Raw genomic sequence first — 25,190 nt, forward strand, 5'->3', positions numbered from 1 at the left:
GATTACATGCCCACATGAGGAGATTTATGTGTATTAATTCATTTAATATTCACAATGACCTTTGGAGAATGAAGAACAAATCAACAAAAATTAAGTCAAAACACAACTTTCTAGAATACAGACTTAAAAATCTGAAGCTCAAATGGATACATGGTGTCCCAACAAAATTTGGTATTGAATGATTCACAGAAAGGCATTTCCAACAATGCTCAACCCTAAAAGCACTATCCAGTATATAGTACATACTCAGTTGTTAATTGGGTAAGAGTATGGAAGAAGGTATCCTATGGTTCTGTGAACAAGCAAGCCACATGAAAGAATAAAAAGGCAAGCTGGTCTTTGGCTTTATTAGAGCATCACCCAGTGCCAGAAGATAGTGAAGAAATGTCTAAGAAATGTCTAAGAGTTAACCCAACAATTGTGTCACAAGCCAAGTTGTCCTTCAGGAAAAAGACAGCTGTCTAATGTGACACTTTCAAATATGAATGAACTTGGGAAATATACTACTCATGCACTTTCTAGAAAAATCTTAGAAACAAAATGATGAGTCAGAATTCAAAACTCAGAAATGAAGAAGCTATGGTGAAAGCATTCGTGGTGAGTATTCAGTTTATTTCCATATTTAGACTGAACAACTCCGAAAATGATGGAGCCGAAACCTTGATGGCGTAGTGGTAATATAATTAGCCAAAACCAGTGCTGGAGAGGAAGTGTGAATGCTAATCCCTTCACTTTCATAATATGGAATGGATTGTTAAAGTAATTATAGTCTGGAATTGAAAGATAGTTTTTAAATGATGATTTTAGCATCCTAATTCTTTCATTATTTTTTTCTTAACTTTAGAGAGATCTTTTAGAAACTAATATCTCTTGTGAAGACCCATTCATCTGAAGCTCTTCAATTCCTTCAGTCTCACCTCAATTTCTGTTTCTTTGTTAAATTCAAACAAACTTTATACTTAATACCTTCTCATTAAATAACATGTATGGTCTGATTTCATCTATATGTATCCATTCACCTACCCTCCCTCCCACCCTTCTTTCAATCTGTCTTTTTATCTGGATATATGCAAAAGTATGTTTGAAATTATGTTTATTGCATATTAATAATGTTTATTTCCGGGTGATGGGATCCAGGATGACTTTTTAAAATCTTTGTACTTTCTTATATTGCCTGGCCTTTAAAAAATAATAAATATGTCATTTTTCTCATAAACAATGAAGTCATGATTCCTTTAAGAAATTAATGGTGATGTAGGTGCAAAACATTCCATTTGGGAAAGACAGGCATTGGCTAGAGTGATTTTTGTAGCCCACTTTACTGGACAGTTTCCATTCAAGTCTTTCTGATGAGCAAAGCCCTGTGCTGGGGGGGTAGGGAGATTCAGGAATGGACTCCATCCCCAGGGAGCTTACAGTGTGTCAGTCCTTGCTACACAGGTGTGATCCCTAGACCAGTAGAATCAGCATCCTCTGGGCACTTGCTAGAAATGCAGAAGGTCAGGCCCCAGACCTGCTGAATTAGAATCTGCCTTTTTATGAGATCTCCAAGTGATCTGAATGCACACAAGAGGTTTGGAAGTACTGTTCAGTGATTAGCTCTAATGCTACAGGAATGAAAAGAGACCTGGAAGAAAATGTTTGGGGGGTTTAGAGGTCTGAGACCAAATTCTGAGGGTATTGCCTCTCAAAGGATGATTTTCATCAGGAGCAGAATAAACTAGAGATGGGAATTGACATGGTGGTGGCAGGAGGCAACCTGAGGCGATAGCCATAGAATTGAACAGAGGGAACTTACAGATATGTGATTGATGGCCTCTTATGCCACTCCCAGGCACATGAGTCCATTTTTAAAATAAGGATCACCACTGAGAGGTTTTCAGCAGGACAGCTGCAATGTGAAGGACATCTAGGGAGCCAGGAGCCTGGGCAGGGAGACCACTGGTGGCAGAGGGTCATGTGTGGGGAGCACATGCTCGGCCACTGAGGTTGGAAAGCTGAGATGGAAGTTGCTAACGCCTCAGTCTCCACAGTGACTATTCCCTGTACTGAAGTCCTCATGGCTCCCCTTTTCACACGGGATGCCCTGAAAATATGGAGCCTTAAATGTTCAAGGAAGCATAAAACTGTGCCTTTACTCTAAGTAAGGGAATTTACAGTTAACTGAGTTAGCATGGTTAGCTATATTTAATCAAGTTTATATAAATAACCTTGAGTGATAGCTAGTAATGATTATTGAAAAAGGCACTAGCATGTATGTATGTTTTATCTTAGGCCATAGGCCAATGCTATGGGTACCTCGGAGGCCTTTCTTAAATTTTTGTGAATATCCCTTTAAAATCACATTCTTTGACATTGTGTTTGTATTGAAGTAGAATTCTGCTTTTAAGGTTAGTTATTAAGAAAGAGTGCTAATCTTGTCTGGAAAATGTATCTGGCTCTTTGAGCCATGAAGACATGATGAAGGAATGACCACCCCCTGGTGGTAACATTTCCAAATTGCAGTCAAAAAGTATCAAGAGACTGTAAAGCAAAGGTCAGCAAACTAAGTCCCTGGACCAGATCCAACCCATTACTTGCTTTTGTAAATTAAGTAGCTTGGGAGTTGAGTAATTGTAATAGAGATTATATGGCTACAAAGCTTGATATATTCACTACCTGCTGCTGCCCCCGACCCGCGTGGACTACTAAACTTAAGATCTCTTGTATGAATTTCCAGGGACACCAAATAAAACACAGACACACACTTTACCTTTAAACACACTTTAAACTTTACCTTCTCCACTCTTGGCCTCAGGGTCCCCAAATGGGAGAGCAAGAGAAAGTCACGAGAGGCAGGTGAGAGAGAGCTAGCATGTTCAGAATTGAGCTTTTATTGGGGGGACCCTATTTCTTAGAAAGTCATCCAAAAAAGGTCAGAAGGGTCAGGGTTACAAAGGACAGGTGAGTGTAATTCAACCCCAGGGGCTATAGGGCAACACACATATGTCTGAAGACACGTCCTTAAACTTCTGGGACTGGGGCAATGTCTAGTTCACTACAAGATGTAGTGATGGTCAGAGCCTCTCTGCTCCAGGATGGAAGATGTAAATCATTCAGAGTGGCTCCCCACAACCTGCCTTGAGTCTACAAAACTTAAGCCAATTCTAAAAATGCAGTGTCTTGGGGCTGGGGTTTGTGGCTCAGTGGTAGAGTGCTTGTCTAGCATGTGTGAGACACTGGGTTCGATTCTCAGCACCACTTATAAACAAAGAAATAAATAAAGGTCCATCAATAACTAATAAAAACATTTTTAAAATGCAGTGTCTTTTCTTAGGGCCAAGAAAAATTCATCTCAAAATTTGCTAAGTTTTGTCATAAGCATTCTTTAAACTTTCCTTTTCTTTTAAAAATATTTTTTTTTCTTAATTCTAAATCTTTCTTTTTATCTATACTTTTTTTTATGTACTGGGGATCTAACCCAAGGGCACTTTACCAGTAAGCTATATCCCCAGCCCTTTTTTATTTTGAGACAGGGTATCACTAAGTTGCTGAGAGTCTTCCTAAGTTACTGAGGTTGGCCTCAAACTTGTGTCTTTTTTTTTTTTTTTTTTGGCCTCAAACTTGTGATCCTCCTGTCTCAGGCTCCCAAGTCACTTATCTGCTTTTTATTATTGTTATATTTTTAGCTATTTCTTTAAAGCAGAAGTCGATAAACTATAACCTAGCAGCCAAATCTGGCTATCTCTGTTTTATGTTGTTGTTTTTTTACAGCTTTCAAGTTACCAATGATTTAAACATTTTTAAAGTATTACTTTTTAGGTGGTTACAAAAAGTATCTAATAGGGCTGGGGTTGTGGCTCAGCAGTAGATCTCTAGCCTAGCACGTGGGAGGCCCTGGATTGAATCTTTAGCACCACATAAAAACAAATAAATAAAGGTATTATATCCAACTAAACTAAAAAATAAATATTGAAAAAAAAAGTACCTAATAGCCTAACCTTTGCTACTTGGTTCACAAATTATAAAATATGTTATCTGATCCTTTGAGAAAAAATTTGCTGATTCCTAACTAAAGAATTATATTCATAATAATTGGAAGAACGATATGAATTATAGCAAAATCTGAATTTTATAATATTTTTAAAGATACTTTAAAGACAAGTTTTATTTCTGGTGTGTATATGTGGTCTAGGAGCAGATGTTGCCGACATGATTGATTCACAGTTGGGCAGTGGTAACTCTGTGGCCCCATGTATAGAATTGTTTTGGCTACAGAGCTTTGTTCTGGTTGTTCAAAACAAAACATGTCGGACTCTTGTTAATGACCAGGAGGGGAAGACCTTGCTTGTGTCCTGAAATGTAAGGGCAGCAGAGGAGAGGCCTGAGAACGTCATATAAAATCCACATGTTGCTTCCATTAGGACTCCAACCTGATTATGGACTGAACTAAGGGAGTGGCAGAACTAACAGAATTGCAGAGGCCCTGATCAAAGCCCTGATCACATCATGCCTAAAACCCACCCCACCTGTCCATTTTTGTGTTACGTGGACCAGTAAATTTCACTTACTTTTGAAGTCAGTTGAATTAGGTTTTTGTTATATGTAGATGAAGATATCCTAACTAATGAAATAGTGTTGTTTTGCCTCTAAGAAGAATTGCACAGAAGAACTTTAAGGACTAATTTCTGGAATTGTTATATTTTGGGTACATCAAAAAATCATTGTACAATCTAATTATGATCTTTAATAACATGGAACAGGAAGCTGGGAAGAACAATTATACTGGATGACTGAATCAAGATCTAAAAACATCTGATAGGCAGGAACCCATTGCCAAGTGCGAATTTGTGGAATTTAATAAGAATGAGTAAAGATCCAACACGGATGGGGAACATCTGCCTTCACTGCAAAAAAGATAAGAATTGACCGATACTGCAATGGGACCACCAAAACTGCTAATGGGATTTTAGGCTGCATTATTTCAAATATCTGCTTTTTTCCCCCTTATGCCTTATCATTAGCTCAGCTGGGTTCCGGACATTTAAAAAGATAGAGACAGACTGACACTCAAGCACAGTAAGACACTCAAGAACAGGCTGGCAGAGATTTGTAACCAGATCCTATAGGGGACAGCTGAAGGGCTGGAGGAGTCTGTTAACAGTGATGACAATAATGAGAATAGTAAACATTTACTGGGTACTTTCCATGCTCTTGGGGCTGTGCTAAGGAATTGCATATTATATCCTTGAATCCTCCTAAGGAGTTTGAGTTGGAGGGGACCGTTATTTACTACTCCTTCATACACAGATGAGGAAACCAAGCTTAGCTCAAAATCTTACCCAAGGTCACTGAGCTATACATGGTGGAAACCACAGGAAGTGGCTTTAAATGTTGAGTGCAACATTTTAAATATTTGAAGGATTATCAGGAGAAAGCAGGGGGAAGATTTGTTTCCCATTAGTAGTACCAAGAGGGAGATAGATTTCTGTGGGAGGACTTAAGGCCATCTGTCCTTTTTCAGGGAAAGAGGGTTTTCTTTTCTTGATGCCTCTCTTCCTTGCTCACTCACTACGAGACTGCAGTCGTGGTGCTCCATGGAAACCTTGGAAGGCCTACCGTGCCCAGACTGGACCTTGTCTCCCAGTTCTAAGATTCTGTGACCTGTCAATTATTCCTCTTTCTCACAGGCTTAGACCACATGGGGACATGTGGTCTAGGGCCTCATGCTTGCTAAGCAAGCTCTTTACCACTGAGCCACATCCCCAGCTCTTTTTATTTTATTTTCAGACAGGATCCTTCTAAATTGCCAACTTGTGATCCTCTTGCCTTAGCTCCTGAGTAGTTGGGATTACAAGTGGGTGCCACCACACCCAGCCATTTCCCTCCTTCTGGACTTTTCCCCCCGTTTCTGTCCTTTATTCATGAGTGTCTGATGAGGTCTTGTCCCCAGTCTCTTGGTCTTTGAACCACTCTTGTGATGACTCTGGTCCCTTTGTGCCAATTTGATCTTTATTGGAGCCTTCCTTCTAAATTTCCACATTCCCTTTGCAGATGTTCTATTTATCATTAGAAACTCAACAAGGTAAAATCCAGACTTGCCTGATCCTCAAACCATTCTACTCCCTAATCTCCTTTTCTGTTGACGGTAGCCCTCCCATCCTGTTCTGCTAGATCTATATTCTATTCTTCTAGTGCCTGAAGTCATCAATCACATCTATCAACTCTTCATTTATGGGATCTCTTAGCTTTGTTCCTTCTTTTTCAGGCCCACTGTCAAAAGAATAGACCTTGTTGCCTCTCTCCAAGCCTCTCAGTACTCTTGTCATTGCCTAACCAAGGTCCCATCACTTCCCTGTCTGTAGAGAGGGATGAAGTTCTCTCCCAGCTCCCAAAGCTTTTGAACTAAGCCACCAGAGTTCTTTCTTATTTTAACAGTGTTTCTTATTTTAACGGTTCTATATTGCCCATTAAATTAGGTCCATTACCCAAGACAAAGTTTCAGGAAGCTGTTTCCAATTCGTCCAGTAGATGGAAAATTGGAAACCTCTGTAGCCACCATGCTCTCTCTGTGTAGTTGTCCCCTACCCTGAGTATGGGTTCCCATGCCCCTCTTCATGTTTACTCATGCTTTTCTCCTCTTTTGAGAGTAGTGTTGTCATTTGCTAGTTTGATTTTTTTTTGTGTGTGTGGTGCTGGGGATTGAACCCAGGGCCTTATGCATTCGAGGCAGACACTCTACCAACTGAGTTATATCCCCAGCCCCTGATTTTTTTTTTTTTTTCACCACTGGGAATTGAATCCAGGACCTCATGCATACTAGGCAAGTGGTCTACCACAGAGCTATATTTCAAGCCCTTTATATGTTATTCTGAGACAGGATTTTACTAAATTGCCCAGACTGGCTTCAAATTTTGAATCTTCCTGCCTCAGCCTCCTAAATGGGTGGGATTACAAGTATATATTGTACCTGGCCAGTTTTAATTCTTTTAAGGCCCACCTTATATTCTACTTCTCCAAATTACTATTCATTTTTCTCTCAGCATTCCTCTATGTTAAAATGTATTCCTTAGTTTCTCAAAGTAGATTTTAAACTTCATCAGGGAAATGCCTTGTGTGTTTTTATCCAGCACTGGACTATTCAGACAGGTTATTAACTCTGAGGGAAAAAGAAAAATAATATCGACAATTTATTAAGTTCTTCTTGCATGCTAGTCACTGTACCACATGGAGGCATTGCCCTTGTTTTCAGATGACAAAAACTTTCTCTAAATTTCCCTAGTTCACAATGCTGATAAAGTTGTACCTACCTGTAATCCCAGCAATTTGGGAGGCTGAAACAGGAGGATTGCAAATCTGAGACTAGCCTCAGCAATTTAGCGAGGCCCTAAGCAATTTAGAGAGATCCTGTCTCAAAATAAAAGATAAAAAGGGTTGGGGATGTGGCTAAGTGGTAAAGTGCCCCTGGGTTCAATCACCAGTAAAAAAAAAAAAAAAAAAATTAGACCAAGGATTTGAAACCAGGCAGAATACTCCACCATGGTAATCAGACAGTTCGTCCCAATTCTGTGTTCTTCTTGAGAACTGATAGGACACAGTGCTGCCAAGTTCTTGTACATAATAAGGACCCTTCTTTATTTTGCCTTTTCTAGAAATGAGGATACACGGATGTGATACTTAATGGAAGCACCTTACCACTGGCCATGACCTCAGGGAGAGTGGACCAGTGACTTTGAAAGTCCATTAGTTGAAAATGATCTTGGTTGACTTCAAAAATTGTTTAAGGCAGGCATACATTTTAAAAAGAAGAAGGCAGCAGTCTTGCCTTTATTCTCCAACTTTCTTATTATTTCTAGGAGTGATAAATAGGGATGCTTTCTTGACATTACACCCTGTTGAACTCTCTTTTATTTTACCTTTTCATTGGATTGCATTCCTTTATTTCTGCCTTCTTTGATTGGCTAGGACCATCTTGCTACCAGATCTGTTTTTATGGTGTACAAAAATAACTATTGCAGTGTATGGATTAATTAGGGTTTTTTTTTTAAATTAGCTTGATTTTTTTCCATTTTATGATAAAAGAAAGTGTTATATAATTTTAAAAGGACATGTTTAAAGAAAAAATGATATTTGGAGAACAATCTTCAGGACAGTAATAAAGGTTAAGGGCCACGACATGTCTTGAGTGTTCCCTGGGATCTCACTACACAGGAAGCAGGAGCATCAGACACACATACACAGGTGTCCACAAGTGACCATGGCCATATGTAGATGCATTTTTTTTTTGGAGAAAATATTATACTGAGTCACCCAAAAGAAATTTTGTTGTAAAATCTGAACTCAGTCTACCGGTGCTTTTTACCTTGGACTTTTATACAGATATTAAAAAGAACATTTAGATATTAGCTATAAAGGGAAGCTGTATCTTTCAGAGACAGTACATACATTAAATATAACTTTTAAAAACCTGAGCTTATTGTCCCATTGACCAGCCACCACTCGTATTTGAAACCCCAAATATCTGTCATCTGGGGACTGCCTGGATATACCTTCAGTTTTTTAACATTTAAAATATTTCTAAGAAAACATTTTTAGACAACATTAATTATTTTTAAAAAAGGAAACAGGACATACTGTGATGTAGTGGAAAGAACAGTGAATTGGAAATTATGAGACCCACATTCCAGAACTGACCCTGCTATGTGACCTTGGGCATTGGGCTTGTTTGAGACACAGTTTCCTTGTCTATAGAGAGGGACAAGTTCTCTCCCAGCTCCCAAAGCCTAGCTAGGCTTTTGAACCAAGCCACCGGGAGTTCTTTCTTATTGTAACAGTGACCTCTTGTGGTCTATATCCTTAATCAATTCTTTTTCATTTGCAAAGTAAACTCTGGATTTATTTTTTGGTTCTTTCTAGTAACTGAATTTCATATTGTTAAGCAAATTGACTTGTTTTTCCAAGGTAAATCTTAGTTGGGAATCAAAGGTCAAAGTAAACAGGACATGGAGCATGAAGACCCATCTTATAAACAAATCTCTGTGGTTTCTTTAGAAACTGTGCAAAGCCAGTTTACAAAAATAGAAATGCCTTGCTGTTTGAGCTGAGTGTTTTGTGTGCTCTGCTTCCTCCTAGGGACCAGGGGAAGAGGCGCGCCAGGGCTTCCTCTTGCCCCAGCAGCTCCGACCTGAGCAGGCTGGAAACCAAAGCAGGTGAGGTACTTCTGTGGCTAGGGGTCCTTGGTACCCTGCATCTGGCGGCATCTCCATTGGAAGGGAAAATGTGGGCCCTGAAGATGTCCGAGCTGGTTCACTGGATGAGGCTTGGTCACAGAGCAACATTTATAAGACTTCATTGTTTTCACGACAGCCTTACCATTTCATAGTAAAAAATGTAATTTACAAAAATGTAAATAGCTAACATATTATTGGCTTCATTTGTCCCGAGAATCAAGTTGATAATCATGGTTTCTGATAACATGGTTGTAAAACTTTAAACCCAACATAGTTCTTGGGTTTAAAACTTGAATTTGAAATCACTCATCTAAAGGAAATATTAGCTGTGCTCAGACAATCCTTGAGGACTTTTAAACTGTTTAATTGACAGTCCTTGAGGACTTTTAAACTGTTTAATTGAGAAAATATATAACCATACAAGCCACATAGTAAAAATGATACAAAATGTATTCTGGTAATGGAATATAGCAGTTAGAAAAAAGTATATATTTATAGCATCAAGTGAAATGAATACAAACATATTAGATGAAAAATTAAAGTGCAAAAACAAGGGCATACATTGTGGCTTGCAGATCAGTGTGGTAGACCTGACAAGCCTATCATGAAAACATAGCCACCAATTTAGAATGGTGGGGGGGGCCCTAGAGGGGAGGGGGGAGTGGCCTAGGGGAGGCATACAGAGGGATTCAACTATGCCCAAAATGTGTCATTCCTTTAAAATAAGAGGAAGGATGAAAGTTTGCCACAATGCTAATATCCAACCAAACGAGTTGTGTGTACTCAGGTATTTTTTAAAAATATTTGTTTTTTAGTTTTAAGTGGACACAATATCTTTATTTTACATTTATGTGGTGCTGAGGATCGAACTCAGTGCCTCAAGCATGCCAGGCGAGCACTCTACCACTGAGCCATAACCCCAGCCCTCAGATATTTTTTAATATTTTTTTGTACACATGAATATGTCATAAAACCAATATAGGGTTAAAAATTATCTTCAAAACCAGTTTATCAATACAGTGACTTTTTTGGCCATTGGGAATTTATTTCTCTGGTACTCAGGAAGATCTTAAATCATCTGATTGCTGAGACAACGTTGTTGCTAAGGATTTTACATTTACATGCTAAAAAAATCAGCCAATCCTAGCTTTGTGTCAGGTTATTGTGCCCAGAGCTCAAAGTGGTGGTTAACAACTCTAACCACTGAGACAGCAAAATCTTCGAACACATGCTGCAATTTTTGCTTGACTTACCCAATTTCCTGTTGAATCATAATTTTTATATTTAGCAAACTGTGAACCTAGATAAAAGTACATTCTAAAATATGAAGTTGTTCCCCAAGACTGAGACAAACTTTATGTGTGTGTGTTTCTGTATATGTGTGTCTTAGAAAGCAATCACGATTCTCTGCTTCAGTTTCTAGAGTGGCTCAGGGATAGTGTGCGGAGTGGAGGTGCATGGGATGAAGAGGTGAAAAGACCCCAGCCAGACACAGCTACACACAAGGGATTCTTAGGAAAGGGGGAGAGGAATCTTTATACCACAGTATCTACTAAAATGTTACCAGGTTCATCTGTTCTGAGAATCAAGTTGATGATCATGGTTTCTGATGGCACTGTTGTATTAAGAAACTTATTGCAGTGGCACATGCCTGTAATCCTAGTGACTTGGGAGGCTGAAGTAGGAGGATCACAAATTCGAGGCCAGACCAGGAACTTCACTGAAAAAAGCTAGGGATGTAGTTCAAAAAGCTGGTAAAGCACCTGTGGGTTCAATCCCCAATACCACAAAAACAAACAAAACAACAACAATAATAAAAGGCATACTGTATAGAAGGTAAAAATGAGGATTTGAATTTATTGGGCTTTAAGACTATATATTTCTAGTAAATTTAAGTGTGTCATGAGTTTGTGTTAAATTAATTATTATCGATTTGTCTTCTGCCTTTTCTCTTGCCTTGATAAATGTTGGTTTTATTGATGTACTTTGGATTTCAAATAAGTTAGTTACCTGGGACTATGAGTGACTGTATTTTTTATACTCTTTGAATATTCATATTTACTTTAAGAATCCGTATGCATAACTTATTAAAGTTAAGACAGACTCATAGAAATAATGATTCAAAAGATTGGTCTATTATACTTTATCTGAAGCTGGAAGGCCTTCCAAGTAGCTGGGATTACAGGCCTGTGCTACCATGCCCAGTTAATTTCCCTCCCTCTCTTCTCCTCTTTTCTTCCCTTCCCTTTTCTTCCTTCCTTCCTTTTCTCTCCTTCCTTTCTGCTCTCCCTCCTTTCCTTTTCTTCTTTTCTTTTTAGTACTGAGCATTGAACCCACTGACACTCTACCAGAAAGCTACATCTCCAGCCATTTTTTTTTTTTAAGACCTGAGTTTCACGGGCTGGGGTTGTGGCTCAGTGGTAGCGTGCTCACCTAGCATATGTGAGGCACTGGGTTCGATCCTCAGCACCACATAAAAATTAAAAGGTACTGTGTCCACCTATAACTAAAATAAATAAATAAATAAATAAATATTAAAAAAGACTGATTTTCACTAAATTGCTGAGGTTGGCCTTGAACTTGTGATCCTTCTGCCTCAGTCTCCCACATTTCTGGGATTACAGGCATGTGCCACCGCACACAGCTAGTACTGCCTTTCTAAACCCCAAACACTTCTGATTCTCAAACCACACCTGGTCCCGAAGGTCTTGGATAAAGGACTCTGAACCTGTACTGATGTGGACTGATTTTTGTCCTGAAGACAATTCAACTTTGTATTTTATGGTGAAGTCTTGCTTATGATTTAGATAGACCATTCACAGGACCTTAATTGTGTAATTACAGCTTTGTTGAGAGGCCCTTTCTGTTTACTTTTGCTCCCAGTGCTCCTCCTCGGGCCCAGTGTGTATGGGCCTCTCTTGGTACTCGGAAGGTCTATAAAAAGCAAGTTGGACTTGTAACTGGGAATGGTTACTTCTGTCACACAGTGCAGGAGGGGAGTGTTGGTGGAATAAGTACACTGTACAGCTTCTCTGCTTCTCCTGGGATATATCAGTGTTATGTGCTTGGAAAATTTCTCATTTGATGGTTTGATTCATTTTAGACATCTCTGAATTCAAATAACTTTTTAAATACATGCCATTATGGGTTATCCATGGATTTTTCTACTGTTTATATAGATAATTGAGAAAGGATTTTATTTTTGGATTTCTTATTTCAGAAAATTTCATTTTAACTCTTAAGAAAATCACAATACAGATATTTACTAAGACATATATATGTATATTTACTATATGTTGTTTATTTGTATCTCTCTAAGAGCGATACAAGAGCAGTAGAGGTTTTAGAAAATACAGAAGAGCACATATAAAGAAATAAATAATCCATAATCCCAATGCTTAGAGGTGACCATCATTACCCCATCTTAAAGAGGAAAGGTGAAGCAACTTGCCTAAAGTCAACCAGCGAGTAGGTGGGAGAGCTAGGATTCCAACCCAGACACTGTGCTCTTATGTCTACATTGGTCCACTTTTCTTTTTTAAAAATTAAAACAACCTGAAGCCAGGAGTAGAGGTATAAACATGTAATCCCAGTGACTTGGGAGGCTGAGGCAGGAGGATTGCAAGTTCAAAGCCAGCTTCAGCAACTTTAGTGAGACCCTAAGCAACTTAGCAAAATCCTGTCTCAAAATTAAAAAAAAAAAAAGGACTGGGAATGTGGCTCAGTGGTTAAGAGCCCTTGGGTTCAATCTCTAGTACAAACTAACCAACAAACAAATAACGTGTGTGTGTGTGTGTGTGTGTGTGTGAACCTTCTTATTGCTCCTCTGATTTCTAACATTTCATGTGATATTTTTAGGGTTCAGGCATTCATTGTGTGGACTGGACACCTAACTGCTGCCAGGTCCACTCTGAGGGTGTATGGGCTCCCTGACCCCAGTATAAACTGGATGCCACATAATGGGCTTAGTGGGTAGCCTTCAGAGAAGAGGCTAAGTAATGTTCTCCAGCCCTTCTCAGGAAGGCCTCTGGGTAGCTATGCCCCTTCCAGCTAGATAGCTAGTGTTTCAATCTTGAGATAACTCTGTGTGAAATGTAATCATGACTTTCAGTTTTTAACATGGTTTACACCCCTTTCTCCCCCCCCCCCACCGTGTCACCTTTAGTCTGTTGGGTTGCAGTCTAGTTTAATCTGCTATGGGGCAGAATATCTTAGAGATCAAGTGCAAGGACCTTATGACCTTAGGCTGATAACGTAATACCCCTGGGTTCCACTTTCTTCATCTGAATGATAGAGAAAAATTGGGGCCTCTTCATGGTGTGGTTATAAAAATGAAATAGAGGCCAAGTGCACAGTCAAGGGTAGCATCATTCTCCAGAGCCTATATGCAAGGCAGCATCTGTTCTTGATGACGAATCTGTGACACATTCAGATAGCAATTCCTGTTTGTTTAATCAAGGAAATTAAATTCTTAGATATTGTGTATGGCTAGATGCATGACATTGGGCTGAGAGCTTTACCTATATCATGTCTTTTGGTTTTCATAACCCTGAACTTAAATATTCTAACCTCTGTTTTGCTGATGAGGAAACTGGGGCTCAAACTAGACTCCATTCAGCCTATGCATGAATGATGGAGTTGGGGTAGGGGGAAGCCCAGGCATCTCCTGCTACCTCACACAAAATCACTTGGCATTAATGCTGATAACCCCATACCATTTCTTAGAAGGTAACCAGCATACAATTTCTACAGAAAAGAAAGTCCTTCCAGATCTTTGTTTTAGAATTTTTTTCATTGAGCATTTTTGGAGACTTTATTCAGTTTTGTTGTTGTTATTTTTCAATAGAGCTCTACCACTGAGCAACATCCCAGCTTTTTTTTTTTTTCTTTTTAAGAAACAGGGTCTCACTAAGTTACCCAGGCTTGCCTCAAACTTGCAATCCTCCTGCCTTAGCCTCCTGAATTGCTGGAATTTTAGGCATGTGAAGAAATATGCTTGAAATTGTGTTCTTTACATATTTATCCTTGTCTATTCTGTATTGCAGAGGGGTATGTCTAAACAACAACAACAACAAAAACTCAAAACAGTTTGCCTTACCAGTCACCATCATTCACAAAGTTTAATGCTTTATGAATTATCCCAATCATATTTTAACATTTTTTTATATTATCTGAGTTTAATTTGAGGTGATTTGATTAGAAGACCTACAGTTCTCATTAGAATTAATTGGGTTGGGGGCAAAGTGAAACTTAATTCTGTAGCTTTTTAACTGGAGTGATAAATAGGAAAGGCTTTTGACTATGCTCCATTACAGCTCCTTTCTCACACTCTGCATTTCTTTTGCAGTCTCAAAAGCCAACTTGCAAGAAAAGGATACCGAAATAGAAGTAAATGAAGTCTTTTGGAATACAAGGATCGTACCAATTTTGCATGAATTAGAAAAGGGTAAAAAAATTCTTGTTTTAAATAAAAATTATCTGTGGTTATGTGTATGTTCCCTGTTACCCTGATTTTTTAGTGTACTTTGACCATCTTCTGTGAACCTGTTCAAAAACAAATGAAGTGCCGGGTGCAGTAGCACACGCCTGTGATCCCGGCAGCTTGGGTGGTTGAGGGAGAAGGATTCAAGTTCAAAGCCAGCCTCAGCAAAAGCGAGGTGCTAAGCAATTCAGTGAGACCCTGTCCCTAATAAAATACAAAATAGGGCTAGAGAAGTGGCTTAGTGGTTGAGTGCCCCTGAGTTCAATGCCTGGTACCTAAAACAAACAAACAACCCCCCCCCCAAAAAAAAAGGAAGTCATCCTCAGTAATGTGGGTATTAAATACTACATGTAAACCAAATTGTTAGTGAGCAAATTATACTTTAAATGCACCAAGAGAGTTGACTTCGAAATTCCTCTCATAATACAAATTTAGGATCACTTCTGCTCAAGGAAATGCTGGCTTAATCTCTCTAGGGACACTGTTCATATTCTAGAAAGTGAAAGATTAAAACAGATTTCAGGCCTCTAAAACTGATTTGAGTCTCAGACTGGCATCCTGCAAGTGGTGCCCATGGTTTTCTTGGCTGTGCACACATCCTCTCTCCTGAGGTTAAGTACATACGTCAGAGATGCCATTCATGGCACAGGAAGTAACCTGGGATGCCCCCAGCCCTGGCATTCTGGAATGAAGGCCCTCACTTGATGGGTCCCTGAAAAGGCGATGAGAAGCTTGTCAGGGCTTGGCTTCCCATTGCCTCCCTGTTGCAGCTCCTCAGGGATTCCATTTCTGATGGTGAACAAGATTCCTGTGGAGCTGTGGTCATAGTCTACAGCCAAGCCCAGTGTTTGGCACCCAGTACTCCATAGGCTCCTAGTAGGAACTGTTGGCTGAAAGCTCCTTGGATGCCAGCATTGGCAGCCACAGGAAGAGGCTCTAGAAGCACAGTGTATGATCCCCCTGCAGACAGACAGGGAAGGCCTGCAAAGGCCTGCTGCCTACACGTTCAAATGACTCGCCCCTCCCTGGCTCCCTTTGGGTGCTAGGCTGTGTTCTCAGCAATAGGAGAGCCCTGCACAGGTTCCTGTCCTTGGTGTTGCTACTAACTAGGTTACCACTGCAGGGATTCATCTCAACTCCAGATGCAGTAGTGTCTTCAAGTGCTCTGCAGCTCCAAGTCCTAAACTTATGAATGTGACAACTTTTTCTGTTCTCTTATTAACTTTCACCATCCTATTACTGCACATGTGAACTTTGGGCCCTTTTTGAGAGATTGCAAAACCTAGTGAGAAGATCAGTAGGTCTGGGTAAGGATTAAAAAAGAAACACTCAGTTGAGGAAAGAGCACCACTAAGACCTGGCTTGGAGGAGGTTGTCAGCCTGCAGGATTTTAAAAGGATGCCAAGGGATCTGTTTACCACTGCCACCAACAGAGAATTTAGCATGCCAACTGAGGAGTTGGGACTTGGACATGTTGACAAGTCTTCCTTCTCAGATGGATCATTAAACACTGAAATATGTCATCTCTCTCCCTAGACAACTTTTTAAGTTCTTTTTAGATATATATGACAGTATATTTTGACATATTATATATACATGGAGTATAACTTATTCTAGTAGGATTCCATTCTTGCAGTTGTACGTGATGTGGCGTTTCATTGGTTTTGTATTCATATGTGAACATAGGAAAGTTCTGTCTAATTCATTCTACTGTCTTTCCTATTCCCATCCCTACCTCCCTTCCCTTCATCCCCTTTTGTCTAAACCAAAGTACTTCTATTCTTCCTGACCACCCCAATTGTGTGTTAGCATCCACACACCAGAGAAAACATTCAACCTTTGGTTTTGGGGGAGTGGCTTATTTCACTTAGCATTATAGTATCCAGTTCTATCCACTTACTGGCAAATTTAATTCTTATAATTTCATTCTTCTTTATAGCTGAGTTATATTCCATTGTGTATACATACCATATTTTCTTAATCCATTCATCTGTTGAAGGCACCTAAATTGGTTCCATAGCTTAGCTATTTTTAATTGAGCTGCTATAAACATTTATGTGACTGTGTCACTACAGTCTGCTGATATAAGTCCTTTGGGTATATACCAAGGAGTGGGATAACTACTTCAAATGGTGGTTCTATGCCAAGCTTTCTGAGGAATCTCCATATTGCTTTCCATAGTGGTTGCACTAGTTTGCAGTCCCACCAGCAATGTGTGAGTGAACCTTTTCCCACACATCCTAGCCAATATTTTGTTAATAAACAAATTTATTATTACTTGTATTTTTGATAATTAGACAACTCTTAATAACACCAAATGATGACAAAGCTGGATTACTTGACCCCTTGGGATTTTTTTAAACTTTTTTTGGCATAATTTCAGTCTTAAAGAAAAATTGCAAGAGTAGTAGGGGGAAAAATGGCCAGGTACGGTGGCACCCACTTGTAATCCCAGCTACCTGGGAGAATGAGGCAAGAGGATCACAAGTTCAAGGTCAGCCTCATCAAATTCAGTGATATCCTGTCTCAAAATTTAAAAAAAAAAAATTAAAAAATGGATGGAGAAGTATTTCTGTGGTAAAGCACCTCTGGGTTTAATCCCCAGTACCAAAAAGAAAAAATTCTATGTGTTCTTCACTTAGAGTCCCCCAATATTAATATTTTATCACATTTGCTTTATCACTCTCTCCTTCCTTCCCTTTCTCTTTCTCTACCCCTTCCACACACACACATCAATTTTTTCTTTTGAGAACAAGCTGTCAACCTGATGTCCTGTGTCCCTCAGTACTTTGACATGTGTTTTTAGACATAAGGGTGTTCTTTTAAATAACTGAAAATTATCATGTAATACTGTACAAATCTTACTAGATTTTGTCATTTGTCTTGCTAATTTCCTTTATAGAAGAAGAAAATCTTGGATCACAAGTTCCAATCATTTGTTGTGTCTCTTTCATCATCTTGACATACTTGAGGAATAGAGGCCATTTATTTTATAGACAGTCCCATAAATCGGGTTTGACTGGTGTTTTCTCACAGTGAGATCCAGGTTGGGCTTTGGGGGCAGGCTTATCGCACAGGAAGGTGCTGCCTCCTTTTCAAGACTGATTTGCTCCTGTTCTGGAGATAAGAATTTTGATCACCTGAGTCAGGTGGGGACTGCCAGGTTGATCCTCGGTAAGTTGCTCTTTTCCCCTTGGTAATTAATAAGTATCTTGTGGGGAGAAGTAACTCAGATCATTTTCCCCTCTATTGTGTGTCCAGCTCTCACCCTCTACCTTTAGCCCATTGAAAGTCTCAGCTCTCAGTTTCAAGTTGTCTTTGGAAGCTGCATGACATTTGTGACTGTTATAACTAATTGATAACAGAGTTTATTTGATCAGTGGTTTAAATTTTGGCCCTCGGGCCTTCCTTTTTAAATAAACTAAAACAAGTCATCTTGAATAGAACCCAGCAGACTGAAGCATTTAAGGGGAAGTGCTAGATAAATACATTGAGGACCCCTCATTGCCCCTAAGTGACCCAGTGCTGGACTTGGGGCTTATGAAGAAACTGCCAGGCACAGAACAATAAAACAACTCGACAAAAGTATTCACACAATGGAGTTCAGATTTTCCCCTTTATTTAAAGTCTGTCTCAGTCATTTCCCATCAATTCATTTATTTAAGTGCATAACTGAAAGGCATTGAAGGTTACTTAGCTATTGAGGTTTAAAAATTTTTTCTTAGATGTTATTGTTGAAAAGAGCTAAAAATGGCCTGAGTCATTTCCTTCTGCAGGCACACACTTCCTCTATGTGGGCTTCTAAGAGCACATTATGGTATTTATTTAAGATTGGTTTCTCACTTTTAAATTTTGTGATGGAATCTATCAGAGAGAATATTTTTCAATTGACTACCTTAGTATGTCTTGCAATCTTTTATTTTTCCTTATGTTCCCTTTTGTATGATACTTTTCTTCCTCATATGCCTCTTTTATGGCTGCCACTTTCAAAAATTATTTTCCTCAGAATCATAATTATAAAATAAAATGTTCCTTTGCTGTTCAACCCAGCAGTGGACATGGGGATCAGACCCACAGTAATGAGTGTGTGTTGGAGCAAAGGGGGTAAATCTGCAGAGACAGGGTTAAAAACAAACAAACAAACAGGATTTGATACCAGGCAGTAAAGCAGGTATTCATCTGAAATTCTCAGATCCATGTTTTCTTGGGACAACATTAATCTACTTTCACTGAAGGTCTAAAATAAAACCATCTGTTCTGCTTTAAAAAATAAAATAAAATGTTCTTAGGTCTCCCTGTTTTCTAACCAAAATCTTTTTATTCTCTTCAAATAATGGTAAATTTGGTGACATTTTGAAGTTTTGTCCTATAAGAGCCCCTTTTTCTCAAATAACAATTTTCTTACAGGAAAATATTGATCATTTTTTTTATCAATGATATATTATCAAATGAATATGTATGAAATTGTTGCAGATTGTACAGTATTCTCATGGTACCAAGTGCTCTTGATACAGAGATACGTAAGACAATGTTCCTACTTACTTGGTATGACATCTGTTTGAAGACATCAGGTACATAACATGACCCCCCCACACACACATAAGTAAAAAAATCAATAAAAGCCTCAGGTAATGTTGGTTGAATGTAGAATTGGGCACTGTTTCTGGGGGAGCCGAAACGCAAAGACTTGAAGGACAAAATGGATAAGAACCAAGGATAAGAAGAATATTCTAGGCCAGTGAAACTATGCCAGAAAGGGTTGAAGACAGAGGCGCAAGTGACATGCCTCTGTGGGACTGAACAGAGCACAGGTCCAATGGAGGGCATTTGGAATGAAGGAGACTAACTAAAATAGGTGGCAATCCCATTCTTTAATACCCTCTTTGAAAGATTGTGTATTCTAGATAAGTTAATTGACTGATTAGTGAGTCAGCAAGGCAGGAGCTAGATCAAAGAGATGGAAAAAAAATCAAGTAAATGGAGGTGAGGCAAGAAAGGAGAAATAGAGCTCATGAACTTGAAGATGTCTGGGGAAATAACTGAGGGGTTTTCACTTATGCTGTGTGTGATGCACCTGAAAACTTAACCTTAATTAGTAAGTGTTGCTTTACTCTCTTTTGCTCTGACAGAAGAGAACATTGAAACAGTTTGTGCTGCTTGCACACAACTTCATCACACTTTAGAAGAAGGAAACATGCTTGGAAATAAATTTAAGAGAAGAAGTATTCTCCTGAAGACTCTGTATAAACTAGTTGATGTTGGTTCAGACTTGCTCAGCCTTAAACTTGCAAAAATTATCCTTGCAGTAAGTTGTTCTTTCCTCTGGTCTACTAGACTGTAGCACATGCAAACTTTATGAAATGATTTTTATTTGGTAAATATTACAAAGAATATTAGAAACGCCATGTATTTGTTTAGATTCTTAAAAAAATAAAAGTAATAAACTGGCATCCCAGAATTTGACTAGGAAGTATTATCTAAGGAACTAAGGCTGAGTACATAGACAATGTTCAAACGAAGATCTCTTATATTTGGAATGTGACTATATATATATATTTTTTTAAAAAAAAAAAAAAGAAAGAAAGCAAAAAGAAGATCGAGAAAGAAAAGAAAAAAAGCAACAATAGGCAAATATATTCAAAACAGTTGCTCAAGTAACGACTGGAGATCAGTATCAAGCCATGTAGGCTGTGGCCTCTGTCCTGTGATTTCAACTGGCTGCTCGATTCTGTCATATGATTTAGGAAATAAAGTAATTTGGGTCACAGACATAATGGCCAGGTGCTTTATGAACCGTGTGAAAGAGGAAAACAGCTGCGTGTGGTCACAGGAAAGTCCTTCAGTGGTCATCGAAGGCTCCTGTAAAGTGTTAGAAGAAAAGGCCAGACACCAAATAAAAGTCTGTAGAACTCTGTCTAGAACAAAATGCTATCATTGTTTGAGGGGAGTGCTTTGTTGTCACAGCCATAAACAGTTGGAACCAAAAGATAAGCCACAATTATTATAGAATGTTCTAAGAGAGCCGCAAAAACAAATGAATGAAGCTTTGTTAACCTGGTTTCATAAAAGTAAAAGCTTTCTGTTAATGCTGGGTTATTCACGTAATGTGAAATTATGAAGGACCCAGGCTGCCAGTGCCTAAGAATTCGCCTTTCCTTTTTCATCTGGTTCCTAGATATCTTGTTCCATACCAGGTCAAAAAAGAAAAGAAATAGGCATTCATGAATCCATTAATGCTTTGGAGAAAATTCATCTTGGTTAATAATGAGTCATTCAAATTGATTACATACAGGACACAATTTAACTCTCTAAGGGCAAAAGGTTAAATGATCTGACAGGCAGAGAACATGTTCTGAACTGGGCATATGATTAGGTAATGACCTCCTGGTGACAGTGGTCACCTTGCTGGTTGAAGGCAAGACTCTGTATTTCAAACTCCAGGGTTGGGTGGCTTTTGCCTCTGTTTAACTACAGAATTACCGGGTGAGAAGGGACCTGTGAAACCATCCAGTCCAACTTCCATCCAGCCCATCTACTTTCTGAATCCCTTATGACATTACATACAGGCAAGATCCTGTTCTGATTAGACTTAGTGATGGAGTTCTACGTAAATTTTTAAAGGACCACATCAAAAGAAATGTCAAAAGATAAATCAGCAAAGACTAAAGATACATGAAACATGAAGTTTTCACTGCTTCTTTTCTTCCTGCCAATATTTATTCCCTCTACCAGTTTAGTATTATAATTCAGACATTTAAAGTTATTTATAGTTAAAAACACTGAGTAAGCATAATGTTAGTTCTGTTTTCTTGCATTCTTTGGTTCAATGGAGATTTGCCAGACAGCCATTTTAATTTTAACCTTTATATCAAAACAGCTTACAAAAATATGTCAGTCTATATTAAGATAGTTTTAAAGTATACAAATATATACACAGTATGAATGTAGCTCTATTCTGGGGGTAGAATCTATCACCTTAGGCAAACAAAAAAGAAATACCAGTGTGTCAACTGTGATTATATATAGTGGTAGTATGATGATTTTAAACTTCTCTTACTTTTGTTTAGTTTGCCAACTTTTGCTTTAAATAGAATAAAATTACTATTTTTAACTTAAAAAGAAAATTACCCTGCCACTAGAACCTATATTGTCAGGAATTCTTCCTAAAACTTGGAATATATGAATAAAATAGCCTTCCCCACTCCTGTGGGCACTGTAGCAGGGGAAATAGCAGAAGCATCAAGTACAAAGAGCACAGCAAGTACTGTGGGGAGAAGACACCCCAAAGCACAGGGAGTAAGGGGCATGGAAAGTGGTGATTGTTATGGGGCAGCCTGTAATTCTTGCATATAATGACATATTTTATTACCTTTTCATGTCTTAAAGTCATAATTTTTCAGTTATCAATAGAGAAGTTATAAGAATTTGCTTTGCATGTAAATTGACCTAAGCTATATACTAGGCCTGGAAATTATGTGTATCTTTCTTTCCTTTCCTTTCTTTCTTTCTTTTTTTTTTTTTTTTGGCACTTGGGATTGAACCCAGGGGTGCTTAACCACTGAGCAACTCCCGCAGCCCTTTTTTGTATTTTTTTTTAGAGACTGGGTCTCACTGAGTTGTTTAGGGCCTCAATAAGTTGCTGAGGCTGGCTTTGAACTCTGGATCCTCCTGCCTTACCCTCCCAGGCCACTGGGATTACAGGCAAGCACCACCACACTGGCTTTATCTTTTCTTTTCTCCTCCCTCTCCCCTTCCCTCTTCTTCTTCTCCTTCCTCTTCTTCCTCTTCTCCTTCTTCTTCTTCCTGTTGTTATTTTGATGAAAACCCTGAAACCAGTTTTTTTTTCCTTGTCACTTTTCGCTAAAAATGTAAGACTCACAGTGGGTAGGGGGTGATTATATTCATTGAACAAGTTTTGTTAAGCATGGAATTCATGCTACATACCATACTTAGGAAATAAATCATAGTTTTGTCCATAAGGACACACAATTTAGTAGAAGATAGTCAACTGATTTAAATATATTCCCAAATCTTATATATACTATTTTTCCATTAATATAGAAACATTTTTTCTGTTTTCTTAAGTCAGCTTATTTTCTAAGTTTTTAAATAATGTTGTTCTAAACACCTACCTACTCAATAACTCTTCCCCCTGTGCCAGGCATTGAGCCCAGGACTTTACAAAGGCTAGGCAAGCACTTAACCCCTGAGCTATATCCCCAGCTCTAATAGATACTTTTTAAATTTCCCATTTCCTTTTCTGCCTGAGAGCAAGAAGGCTCTATGTGTTGGGGTTTCTAAGGCTTCCTAAATGTTGCCTCTCAGACTTTAAGGCACATGTGAATCCCTTGAGAATGCAGATTCTGACTCAGTAGGGCTGGTGGGACCTGAGAGCCTATCTTCCTAGTGCATGCCCAGGTCCTGTGGTCTGTCCAAGCACACACTCTTCAGCTGAAAAATGGGAATGGCAACACCTCTCATGCAGAATATCTGTGAGGTAACTTATGAAAAGAGCCTAGGGTTGGAGGGGCAGGGGCCAGTGACAGATGGGCCATGCTCCACTCCCTTTGCTCCTCTGGCCTGAGACTGACAGCATGCTTTTTGCCGTCTCCATCAGCAAACAGTACAGCACCTGGCACACAGAAAGCACTCAGGAGACACTTGGTGGCCAAACAGAACAAATCCTTAACAAATATTTCTGGATATATTAAAAAAAAAACTAACTGGAACTTATTAATTAACAATATTAAAAATAGCTTTTAATAGTCAAATAATGACCTTTATGTATCCTTTTCACATAGTGGGTTCTAGATGCTTTTCTTTTTTAAGCATAACATTTGCGGTTACACTGTTTTGCAACTGCCTAATAAGAATAATATTACAGTTCCACAGTTCATTAGACTCTTCCCTAATATTGGACATTTAGGATTTTAATATTAATAATATTAATAATTAATTATATAATATTAATAATCATAACAATTATAATATTATAGAATTATAATATATAATTATAAAGTAATGTATTATATTATATTTATAGTTATAATCTATAAATATTTATAATTCATAATATATGAAAATATAATACAATAATTATAATATTAATAATTATTAATAATATTGATGATTTTAATATTTAATATTTCTTACTACTTCAGATAAATACACAGATGATTTAGACCATTTGATTCAGCAAGTCACCCTATTGTGTGTATGTTTTTAAAAAGGAAGTATATTTTTGTAATGCCTTGTGTTTCATTTAGATATTTTTGTTTTATTTAGAAGATAATTTTCAAACTCATTTATCAGTAATTATCTCAAAGCATTCCAGAAATAGCCTCAAAATTAAATATATATACAATCTAATCAAATACTACTAGTTTTTAAATTTTCTTTTATGCAATTTATGGAGAGGACATATTTTTCCCTTTATTTTTTTCCTTCACTTCCACTATGGATTCTTTTCAAAAATAGTTTAATCTGAAATTTTGGCATTCATCATCCTTTGCTTTTGTGTTTTAAATCAATTTTGCCATTTAATTAAATTTGTTAAATTATATGCCTTTTTCCTATATTCTTTTAAAAGTAAGTAATAACTTTAGATATCAATTTGACATTATGAGGTAAGAAAGAAATGCTTGTTATTAAAATGTTCTTACTCAAAAGATCATTTGTATTGTATTTAGTATAACTGAATTAATTAGATACCATAGTTGGCAAATATTTAAACTAAACTTTTTAAAGTTTAATTTCTTCAGAATGTTTATGTTTAAAAATAATCTTGCTAGGCTTTTAATAGAGAAGTTTGTGTTTTTAAGAATATGCCAGATCTTTATTTCTCTCCGCAATAGAAACGGAAGTGTTTTTCTTTCTCTGCAGCTAAAAGTGAGTAGAAAGAATCTACTTAATGTCTGCAAACTTATATTTAAAATTAGCAGGAATGAGAAGAACGATTCGCTGATTCAAAATGACAACATCCTAGGTGAGTATCATTCAGTGCCACAGTTAAGCAAATGAACAGCACAAATGAACCATCTGGAGAGAAAGGTTATAATTAATGATGGCAAGAATGTTGTGTCTTCCAGTAACATTCAGAAGTTATATAATGTTTACTTTTGCTCCTCCTTCTCTGAGTTTTCCACATTCTGTTTAATGTATCATTTGGAGTCTAGTATGACAGACAAGTTTTTGTTTTTGTTTTATAAATACTTATAGTAATACAATGTGAGTTTACAAAGAAGCATTTGAAAATCCATCTCTGGGACATGGATTCACTATTAGAAAAAACACAATAGTTTTTGGCATAATTAAAAATTTTTAATTTTTTTTCAAAATTGAAAATTTTAGTCTTTTGATCTAGTAGAAATGACTAAAATTAAAAGACATCTGTAAGTATTATAGAAATCTGACACCAAAATATTTCAAATGTGAGCCAGGTGTGATGGTGCACACCTGTAATCCCAGTAATTTGGGAGGCTGAGGTAGGAGGATTGCAA

At 37.9% G+C, this 25,190-nt stretch overlaps 1 protein-coding gene and 1 non-coding gene across 9 annotated transcripts in view; one reads left to right on the forward strand and one right to left on the reverse strand.

Moving 5' to 3' along the window:
• Positions 1-25,190, forward strand: part of Armc2 (armadillo repeat containing 2) — a 106,035-nt gene that overhangs the window by 32,137 nt on the left and 48,708 nt on the right. For all 8 annotated transcript variants that reach the window (XM_015499971.2, XM_048785649.1, XM_048785459.1 and 5 more), the window contains 4 exons: positions 9,112-9,188; positions 14,557-14,655; positions 19,821-19,996; positions 24,574-24,676. In XM_015499971.2, coding sequence (XP_015355457.1) covers positions 9,112-9,188; positions 14,557-14,655; positions 19,821-19,996; positions 24,574-24,676 — 455 coding nt within the window. The remainder of the gene's footprint in view (positions 1-9,111; positions 9,189-14,556; positions 14,656-19,820; positions 19,997-24,573; positions 24,677-25,190) is intronic.
• On the reverse strand, positions 6,666-6,739 carry Trnas-cga. Its single transcript has one exon. It is a non-coding gene; the product is annotated as a tRNA-Ser (tRNA).

Source organism: Marmota marmota, unplaced genomic scaffold (genome assembly GCF_001458135.2).
Source record: "Marmota marmota marmota unplaced genomic scaffold, marMar, whole genome shotgun sequence".
NCBI classification, from domain to species: domain Eukaryota; kingdom Metazoa; phylum Chordata; class Mammalia; order Rodentia; family Sciuridae; genus Marmota; species Marmota marmota.